Below are 10,543 nucleotides of genomic sequence, written 5' to 3'. Positions count from 1 at the left end.
ATGGTGTGACATCCGCGCAAGGCTTCCCTTTGCTTGGGCCTCAGTGTCCTCCCCTGGGAGACGGGTCCCCCGGGACCTGGAGCCAGGAGGACAGGGCCGCAGACACAGTGAGGCCCCACCCAAGGCCCCAGGGCCTTGCAACGCTCGGGCGGGTGGCTGCAGACACTCACCCCATGCCAGGGGCCGGGAATGCGCCCAGCAGAAGCCAAGACGTTTGTTGGAGGTTTAATTTATTACTGCTTGACATCCAGTGACACTGACATGCCCTCGCCGGGCCTGCGGACCCCAGCCCCGGCGAGTCTGACCTGTCCGATAAAATACAGTACAAGGAGTGGACGGCTACACGCATGCATCCACAGCTTTAAACTACAGTGATTCCAAACTGCGGCTGCAACAGTACTGCCAGGGAGAGGGAAGAAAGACAGGTGTCGTGTGTTCCCCAATTCATAATTCGTTTTTTTCTCCTTTTTTCTCGTTTTAAACAGTTAATGCTGTTACAAACGCTATTGATGCCAGGACAGGGCCAGACACAGACAGTCCTACATCTTCTCTGCCGTATAAATATGGAAGATTTTCGTTTATACAGTTTTTATCCCAAGTCTGAAACTACATCTGCTGCTACCCGTTACTGCTAAGGGCTAACACCGTCTCGGCTCTGGAACGAGGGGCTCGGGGTCGAGACTCTGGAATGTCGGGACTCAGTCTTCCTCGCTGCCACTTCCTGAGCGGTCCTGGGAGGGGGACAGGAGGAGAGAGTGAGAGTCAGCCTGGCCCTTGGGAGCACCCAGACAGCATGTGGGATCTTAGTCCCCTGAGCAGGGATTGAACCTGTGCCCCTCTGCAGTGGAAGTGCAGAGTTTTAACCACTAGACCACCAGGGAAGTCCCCGACCTTTGCTTTATATATACTTAATCACCAGTGCAGGCAGAACTGCCTTGTCCACTCTGAGGTTGGGGGTGGGGTGGGGTGACCTTTGCCCTCAGTCCCTGCAGCTAAGGTCACACCCAAATGTCATTTTCTCCCAAGGACTGGTCCCTGCACCCTCACATCGACTCCTTCTTGGTTCCTGGGAAGCAGGTTGGGCCTTCTCGGCTCTGTCCCATTGCTGTCTGTGCCCCTGACCTGTAGGGGGATTTTTGTTTGTTTTTGTGGCTGAGCCTCGAGGTCTGTGGTATTTGTTTCCTGACCAGGTATTAAACCCAAGCCCTCAGCCGCGAAAATGCTGAGTCTTAACCACTGGATCACCAGGGAATTCCCCTGACCTGAGCTTTAAAACCACCTTGGCTATTCCTGACCACGTACAATCTCTGCTCCTCTGTGTAAACATTTTCAACACCTTAGCAAGGGCCACAGAAGGTGCTGCTGGACCCAGACTGGGCAGACAGGGAGCTGTACAGCCCAGACTCTCCTGGCCACAAACAAGGCCACCGCTCCCCATGTTCAGAATGTGACTAATGTCCCCATAAGACCACAGACGTCAGCAGTCAGGATTATTCTGAGGCACCTGGTTTTGCTGTTACTGCAAATAGCTCTACAAGAAGACTAACGATGATGAAATGGTACTTATCAAGCTTTCTGCTGGGAGCCAGGGCCTGTGAAATGCACTTGACCTCCGTGCTTTGTGGAAGTGGAGGCAGGCTCAGAGGTCAAGCAAACAGCCCAGGTCCTGCAGCAGGGAAGGGCCAGGCGTCCAGGTGGGAGCCAGAGGGCAAAAGTTATTAAAATGCAGCAAGCGAGTCTGTTCCTACCCCCAGGCCCACGAGACTGTACGGGCTCACTGCTCCTGCGGTTCTCGTGGCTCCTCCCTGGTGTGCCTGGGGGACCATCACTGAGGTACCACTCACAGCCCCGTTCATATGACTGTGGTCTATGGGACTTTCACTTTCGGTTTGCTTTTTCAACCCACTACCACGGTCCGGAAACCCGCTGAGACAGGCCAGGACGGAGCCACAAGTAGAGGCCTGGGGAGCACAGGGTGGTGAGGATACCACAGCACTGGGGGAGCGGGGACCGTCTCTCTGAGGGCATCTCCAGCTCCCTGCCTCCCGCCCCCTGCGGTCGGCCTGGGGCTGTGCAGTGGGAACTGTGTGGGTCGGGTGGGGAGGAGGGATGCCCTGTCTGAACCCCAGATGCCCAGTGGCTCCAAGAGCACTGGTTCCAGGGCTGCACGGACTTGGGTTTGAGTCCCACGCTCTGTAACACTGAGCCTTGTCTGTGCCTTGGGGGTCTGAAAACATCCCACAGGTCTAGGACCTGGCAAGAGGAATGGACGCCCAGTGACCCGCCCGCCCTGGGGCGCAGGGACCTCACCTCTTCCTGCTCCTCCTCGCTGTCGTCGTCGCTCACCACTGGCTTGGCCCTGGACCCGCGGCTCGGCCGCCGCCGGCCCCCCTTGAGCCGATCCTGGGCCTTCTCCTTCCGGCCGAGCTTGATCTTCACTTTGACTGAGCGAGCTGGGGAGGGGACCACAAGGAAAGGAGACGTGAGCGCGGGGCCCCAGGGTGTCTTGGGGTGGATGTGACCTCCTGCCCCCACCCCCAGGACTCACACTCTGACTCAGAGCCTTCCTCCTCGCCCTCCTCCTCCTCCTCGCTCTCCTCCCCTTCACTGTCGTCCTCCTTCTCAATTTTCTGCCGCACGCTGGTGAAGACCGACTGCAGGACGATGGAGTCTTCATAGATCTGGGTGGAGACACACGGGGCTCGGGTTGGGGGCCCGATGAGGGGCTGCCTGCCCGCCCGCCTGGTCCCAGACAAGGGACAGCTCAATGAAACGGTCCTGGACAGAAGGTCAGGCGTTCCTCTTTTTTTTTTTTTTTAAAGTATTTATTTATTTGGCTGCGCTGGGTCATAGTCGTGGCGCGCAAACTCTCAGTTGTGGCATGTGGGATTTAGTTTCCTGACCAAGGATCGAACCTGGGTTCCCTGCACTGGGAGCATAGAGTCTTAGCCACTGGACCACCAGGGAAGTCCCCCTCCCTCCCCGTGAAGAATCGCAGCGAGCACCCAGTTAAAGGCTCTGAGAGGGCCTGCAGTTTAGCGTCGGAGACGCACGGCCTCGTTGAAGCTAGCATTCCCTGGCATGTGCGACTCTCTTTGCCAGGAGGCATTCATCCCAGCAATGAGGAAAACTGCCATGCTGAGCCTGTGTGTGTGAATCTCACCACAGGACAGGACCCAGCACAGAGCTGGACGTCCTTTGAAAAGCGCCCCTGAATGACTCTGTAACAGATTCCAGGATGTTCACAGAGTGTGCCCAGGGACCCACGGACGGACAGGATTGAGTCTATTTCTTCTATTTTGCTCATCTTTATCTTCTGCTACGTTTTCAGCAATGAACACATACGGCCTCTGTAATGACCGATGTGCTCCGAGGTGCAGGGAACCTTTTTCTGAACCGGCCAATTCACGGGGGTGGGGGAGTGGGGCCCAGGACTGCTCACCAGGGAACCCTCCAGGTTGAAGGTCTGCGCGTTCTGACACAGCAGCATCACGTCCTTCTCCAGGTCGTTGAGGCTGCGGTACTTGTGGTTGCGGATGCGCTCCTGGAGGCAGGAGAAGCGGCCTTATCTCGGGGCCCCCTGGCACCCAGAGTCCCAGCCACCTAAGGCGGGGTCACAGTGGAACTCCCTGGCTCTGTGTGGACTCGGGGGCCCAGCCATGGGTGATGGGGTCGCCTGCCACATCCTCAGGCCCCCAGTGGCCACTAACCAGGGCCCCTGGTGGGGACTCCCAAGACCAAGAACCCCTGCTCCCACATCCCAAGGTTCTAAGCACTCGACTTGGGGTTACTTTTATCTTCTTGAAGTCCACAGGCTTGCGGATGAGCTCATAGTACTCGGGCAGCTCCTTGCGGGACGGCAGCTGGATGAACACCTCGCTGAGCTGGCGTCCACTGCTGCTGTAAGGAGAGACGTGGCTGCGTCACTCGCAGGCCCTGCTTGCCGGGGAGCCCCTACCTCCCCGCTACAACCACCACCCCACCCTGGGCGCTGGAGGACTGAGACGGTGAGAAATTTTAAAGTTCACTCTGGAGCCATTTCCTGGATGTGAGCTGACTCGTGAGTTCTGGAACATTCCCGAGGGGCAGCCAAGCAGAGAGGTCTGCTGCCACATCTGTCTGGAGGCTCTGAACTCACCCACCTCCCCCCACCCCAGCCCTGGAGGAAACAGCGTCACGTGCCACGTGCAGCAGGAGCCTTGGCACCGGCATGAGGGAGAACTCTCTACGTATGACACAGAAATCAGTTTGCTCGCGTCAGGAGCGTTAAGTGCCAGCGTTTTCAGAGATGGGTTTTCCAAGCATGTTGTGCCTCTCTCGGGTGGCGCTCATCAGCAGTGAACTTCAGAGAACCAGGCAAAAACCCAAGGAGAGACGCCTCCTGACAGGACGCTAATGGGTGACTAGAGCGGTTTCCTAGTTCTTTCCACTAAGCAGCGCTGGTTTGGTACTAGGGAGCACAGGAAAGATGAGCTGTCAGTGGCCATGAAATGAGGAATCCAAGTACTGGGCTCCGAGGCGACAACCCCCTGGGGGCCTGGACAAGGAATGGGGTGAACCGAGAGACACCCACCCCCAGCGTCCCTTCAGCCTCCAGAATGGGGATCCTGTCCCCCAGAGAGACGGTAGCAGAGGCCCTGCGTGGCCAACCAGGGGGCTGGGGACCTGGTAACTCTCCTTTCCCACTCTCTCCACCCGGGGCCCCACATGCTCTGGCTGTGGGTTCATTCAGGTCCCGCTCACTGCCCGGGCTCCTTCCTGGCTGCTTCGCAACACAGGCTCCTCAGGGCAGGTCTGAGATGGTGGATTCGGTCTTGGGGGCACCAAGGGTGGAGCACCACCTCCCGTCAGCACGGCTGCTTTCCTGGTCTTTTCAGGACAGTTCTCAGGGAACAGGGTGGCAGCTTGTCCCCGTCTGCACGTCCTGAACACATCTCATCCTTGTTTTTGGTTTACCGGCCAGGAAGACAGCAGTGATGACCTGACTGCTTCTCGCGTTTTGTTGCCAGATGCCCCATCCTACAGTGGTATCAGGGAGCAGCCTGGCCAGGACTGCCCGCCCCAGAGGCTGCTGCCACTTGCCCCTGGTCCCCTTCTCACACTCGGGGAAACACAGGGGCTGGAGTCTGGGCCTTGCACATTCCTGGCCTCGGACGACTACCATCTCTGGGCCCGACACATGACACACGTTCTCAATGGACTCTCTTACCCCAACTGTGATGAGGACACCAGCGAGCAGCTCACCCAGCCCAGCCTGAACACCAGCCTTGCTGGTCTTGGCCTCCCTGCCCAGCGTGAAGTGGGGTCGCCTGTGCTCAACAAGGGCCAGCCCCCTCTTTCCTCCAAGCTGAATTCTCGGCTACTTCCTGCCTTGTGTGGGGCTGGCAGGTCACACGCTAGGGGTGGGGAGGGAAGGCCAGCTCCAGGCCACTGTCTCCACCCAAGGGCCCCTCCCCAGGGGCACAGGTGTCCTCTCTCTCATGAACAGGTTGGTGGGTGGTTTGGCCACAGGAAAACTGGAATTTATTCACATAAATTCCCAAAAAACGAGAACAGGCATGAAATACGTTGGGGCCTCTACTTCAGATAAGTGGTCTCAGGGTGATGGGAGACAAGCCAACCCCGCTCACTCTGGCAAACTGGTTTATGATGTTCCAGCAGAGCTCAGACCTGCACCCCTGACTCCTCAACCTACACAGGCCCTGTTCCTCCTCATGGAACCTTCTCAGCAAAGGGCTCTCCATTATCATCCTGACTGCAGTGTCATTCTATACTTCTGAGCAGGACATGGGCCTGCAGGTGTGAAGTAACTCAAGTGCTTGGCACAGTAGTGGATGCTAGTAATTCCGGCTTTACTTCATTTTTTTTTTTAAGAAACACCAGTTTGGGGATTCCCTGACGGTCCAGTGGCAAAGACTCTGCTCTCCCAATGCAGTGGGGGCAGGTTCGATCCCTAGTCAGGGAACTAGACCTCCACATACCGCAACTAAAGATCCCGTGTGTCGCAATGCAGAATCAATGCAGCCAAGCTGAATAAACAAATAAAAAAGAAAACAACAATAACAACAAAATAAAGAAAACGAAACGGCCGTTTTAAATCGGCTAAACTCATTCTGCAGCTCACTAACAGGCACGCATGTGGTGCCAAGGCTACGTGCCTGCCTGCAGCATCACACAGGTGACCTGGCCTCAGGGCACACAGAGCCCTTCAGGGAACTCAGGAAGGGGGACTCTAGCACCATTACACAGAGGCACATTTCATAGTAAAAACCCTCTCATAGACCTCTGGGGGAACCTTTTCCCTGAGGAATGAAGACCCACTTGGCCTGAAAACCGTTGTCTGGTGCGTTGTGCCGAGTGTGCATGGCCGGGGACTGGTCATGTGAGAGGGAGGGGCAGGGTGCCAGGGCCACAGCGACTCTGAAAACCATCCTGACAACGCAGACCTCTTGGAAAGCTACTGCTGCAAAACTCTGTTTGCCAAAGTGCTGAGAGATCCTTTTTTGTCTTCAGAAATGCCCTAGAGAGTACCTCACCCCCACCCTCTATGCACCAGGGTTGCAAGCCTTCCAGCCTTGCTCACCAAGTCCCTCCTTGCTGGGAACAGAATCCACAGTGCTCTGGGGGCTGCTTGGCTCTCCAGGATGGGCGGCCCACAACCGCCGCGATGTCAGTGCCTCTACCTGCTCAGTCGCCTCAGAATCACCCAAGCGGCTGCTCCCCCAGGGAACCCTGGCTCCCGCCCTTGCCTCAATATAAACATCACCTCCACGACACCTTGTAATAAAAATGGATGACTGAGGTGAAAGACAAAAGGGCACGGGGATTTCCCTGGTGGTCCAGTGGCTAAGACTCCATACTCCCAATGCAGGGGAGGGGGACATGCCCTGGGTTCAATCCCTGGTCAGGGAACTACAACCCACATGTTGCGCCTAAGAGTTTGTATGCCACAAGTAAGATCTGGTGCAGCCAAATAAGCAAATAAATATTAAAGGAAAACGATACAGGCACAAATCTTCATTTACTCACTCCTGTGAGCCTCCCCCGCCTCCAGGACTTGGCCGAACCTGGCCTCTTCTTGAACTTCATGTCATGAGACCCCACAGGGTGCGCCCCAGGCGTGGCCGCTCCCCTGCCTGGCTGAGACCTGCTCTCGTTGGCCCTTGTGCTGTGCCACATGCTCCATGGTGGGCACGTGCCACAGTCTGCTTGTCCCTGCTGGGGACAAGAACTTGGGCTATGGTCTGAGATATTAAATGGTGAGCAGCCGCAGACACTGTGTCCCAGCTCTTGGCCTGCATCGTGTGGGAAGGTCCCTGGGGGGTGGGGGTCCAGTCCTGGAGGCAGGGGCGCTCAGTTTTGGTAGCAACTGAGCCCACATTCACTCCTCCAGCTGTGGGTGAGCCATCTACTAGGATCTCTTGCTGTTTTCCCATCCAAGTACTAACCAGGCCCAACCCTGCAGACGAGCTCGTGTGCGCTCAGGGTGGTATGGCCATAGACTCTCCTGTGGTTTTACTTCACGTCTCCTTGATGAGCAGCAAAACCGGGCACATCATCACAGGTACACTGGTCATGTGATGACCTCTCCCAGGCAGTCCTTGTTTTCTTACTTTTCCTACTGGGAATTCTGTGTAGGGCACATTCATCATAAACACCTCCAGTTCATGGCATGTCTTTAGAAAAAAAAAAAAAAAATTGGCTGCACTGGGTCTTAGCTATGGTATGCAGGATCTTTAGTTGTGGTGTGTGGGATCTAGTTCCCCACCCAGGGATTGACCCCTGGGCCCCTGCCTTGGGAGCACGGAGTTCCAGCCACTGGACCACCAGGGAGGTCCCCCACGGCATGTCTTCTTACTCCTTTGATGGTGTCTTTCGATGAAGGGGCCTTAGTTTTAACCTGAGTCCAATTTACCAATATTTCCTATTATACCTGGTGTTTCTCGTCTTGTGAAAAAAATCTTTGTCTACCCCAAGGTCATGGAAGCATTGAATTTCCTTCTTGAAGACTTTGCTATTTTTCTTTTTACCATGCCACAAGGCTTGCAGGATCTTAGTTCCTTGACCAGGGATTGTACCCAAGCCCCTTGCAGTGGAAGCATGGAGTCTTAACCACGGGACCACCAGGGAAGTCCCCGGAAGCGTTGCTGATTTAATCTTTCACATTATTGCGGGACCACCAGGGAAGTCCCCAGAAGCGTTGCTGATTTAATCTTTTCACATTATTAGGCACGAGGCTGCTTATCCTGGTTAGTTTTTGTCCACAGCAACTAACATCTTCCCTACCATATCTTGCCTGGCTTTACTAGCTGGAACACAAGCCACGAGAGCAGAGGCTTCGCCTGTTTTATTTGCTGCTCTCTCTCTTGCACCAGGAATAAAGCCTGGTACACAACAGGTGCTCAGTACACATTTTTTAAATGAGGAAACTGCGCAGGGGGCAAGCCCTAGGGTCACAGAGCAGTGTACAAACTCCGGTTTCAGCAGGGCTCTCTCTGAGCAAGGGTGGCCACTGCCCTGCCCCTGCATGGCCGCTCATGCAGCACCCGGTTCCAGAAAGGACCCTGGCAGCAGCATCAGGAACCCCACTGCCCAGAGAGCGGGCTGCTGTGAGGACTGGCTCTAAAGAAGTTTCTGCAGGCAGAGCTGCTTGGAACTCCATCTCCGGCCCTGCTCTGAGTCCGGCTGCCTGGTAGCAGAGGGGAGGGGAGTGAAGGAGCCTGGGAGAATCTCGAGGCTGCCAGGACCCTCCCATGACCCCAGTTCAGACACAAAGAATGGAAGCGCCCACCACGGTCCTTGTGCCCCCAGCCTGCCCTGTCACCTGCTCCGGCAGCAACGGTGGCTGCTGTTACCTGTGACAATGAAATTAATCTCCTGCCTCTAGACGTTAGCTCCCACAGCAGGGATCTTCTCCCTCATTCACTGTCCTGTCCCCATCACAATGGGATATGACACGCAGAGGGGCTGAGTGACCAGGGCCTTGCCTGGAGCCTCAACCCCTCCGACATCTAGCCCACTGGTCCTTCCTTATTGAATGAGGTTTGTCGCAACCAGTCTGACCACACGATGGGGGAGAGCCCCAGTCTAAATGACACATCCTTTGACGTGTTCTTGAAACAAAATTACAACATGTGGGGGACTTCCCTCATGGCCCAGTGGCTATGACTCCATGCTGCCAATGAAGGGGGCCAAGGTTCAGGGCACTTGGTCAGGGGACTAAGATCCCACAGGCCCCAACCAGGACACGGTACAGTCAAATAAATAACTAAATATTTAAAAAAAAACACAACACATGAAGGAGAAATAAAGAATCAGAGGACTTCCCTGGTGGTCCAATGAGCCTGCCAATGCAGGGGACACGGGTTTGATCCCTAGTCTGGGAAGATCCCACGTGCCAAGGGGCAACAAAGCCTGTGCACCACAACTGCTGAGCCCGAGCTCGGCAGCCAGTGAGTAGCTCTGCTCACTGCAACTAGAGAAAAGCCTGCACACAGCAACGAAGACCCCAAGCAGTAAAAACAAACAAAACCCTTAAAAAAAAAAAAGATTCTCAGTATCCATTCTCAGTGGCATTGGATGTGCCACTCAAACAAATGGAGAAACCACAGTGGTCATGAGAGCTGGCCCAGACACTGGGAACTGGGGGCAGGCAGGACTTGAGCACAGGTCTCCTCGGCCAAGTCAGGGGTCTCTCCCATCCTTTCCCACGTGCTGTTCTAAATTGAGAGTCAGCAAACTTCATCTGTGAACAGCTAGTGTAAATGTACAGGCTTTGTGTGCCATACCCCCTCTATCACAATGACTCAACTCTGCCGTTGTTACATCGAAGTGGCCACACAGAATATGTAGGCAAAGGGAGTCTGGCTGTGTTCCTCATTTATGCTGTTTTGCAGTTGCTAAGTCGCGTTTAGCTCTTTGCAACCCCATGGACTGTAGCATGCCAGGCTCCTCTGTCCTCCACTGTCTCCCAGAGTTTACTCAAATCCCTGTCCATTGAGTTGATGATGCCATCCAACCATCTCATCCTCTGTTGCCCCCTTCTCCTCTTACCCTCAGTCTTTCCCAGCATCAGGGTCTTTTCCAGTAAGTCAGCTCTTCACATCAGGTAGCCAAAGTATTGGAGTTTCAACTTCAACATCATCAGTCCTTCCAATGAACACTCAGGACTGATCTCCTTTACAATGGACTGGTTGGATCTCCTTGCAGTCCAAGGGACTCTCAAGAGTCTTCTCCAACACAATTCGAAAGCATCAATTCTTCAGTGCTCAGCCTTCTTTATAGGTCCAACTCTAACATCCATACATGACTACTGGAAAAACCATAGCTTTGACTATATGGACCTTTGCTGCAAAATGATGTCTCTGCTTTTTTTAATATGCAGTCTAGGTTTTAATACACTATCCAGGTGTCCTCATTTATAAAAAAACAAAATTTGATTTTCATATGATTTCATACCATGAGACAGTTGTCATCTTCTTTTCATGGCCTCACAACACAGCCTGCAGGATCTTAGTTCCCTGATCAGGGATCAAACTCAGAC

The 10,543-nt window shown here is 54.7% G+C and overlaps 1 protein-coding gene across 10 annotated transcripts in view; it reads right to left on the bottom strand.

The window, feature by feature from the left end:
- Nucleotides 1-213: 213 nt before the first annotated feature.
- SMARCA4 (SWI/SNF related BAF chromatin remodeling complex subunit ATPase 4) overlaps nt 214-10,543 on the bottom strand; it is a 90,961-nt gene continuing 80,631 nt past the window's right edge. For 7 of the 10 annotated variants that reach the window (XM_069589239.1, XM_069589242.1, XM_069589238.1 and 4 more), the window contains 5 exons: nt 3,792-3,900; nt 3,443-3,544; nt 2,549-2,681; nt 2,311-2,453; nt 214-731 (listed from right to left, as the gene is read on the bottom strand). In XM_069589239.1, coding sequence (XP_069445340.1) covers nt 699-731; nt 2,311-2,453; nt 2,549-2,681; nt 3,443-3,544; nt 3,792-3,900 — 520 coding nt within the window. In that variant the 3' untranslated portion in view covers nt 214-698. The remainder of the gene's footprint in view (nt 732-2,310; nt 2,454-2,548; nt 2,682-3,442; nt 3,545-3,791; nt 3,901-10,543) is intronic. The other 3 variants (XM_069589234.1, XM_069589235.1, XM_069589236.1) reach the window with 1 other exon arrangement.

Source organism: Ovis canadensis, chromosome 5 (assembly GCF_042477335.2).
Source record: "Ovis canadensis isolate MfBH-ARS-UI-01 breed Bighorn chromosome 5, ARS-UI_OviCan_v2, whole genome shotgun sequence".
Taxonomy (NCBI): domain Eukaryota; kingdom Metazoa; phylum Chordata; class Mammalia; order Artiodactyla; family Bovidae; genus Ovis; species Ovis canadensis.
This window is presented reverse-complemented; position numbering and strand designations above follow the sequence as displayed.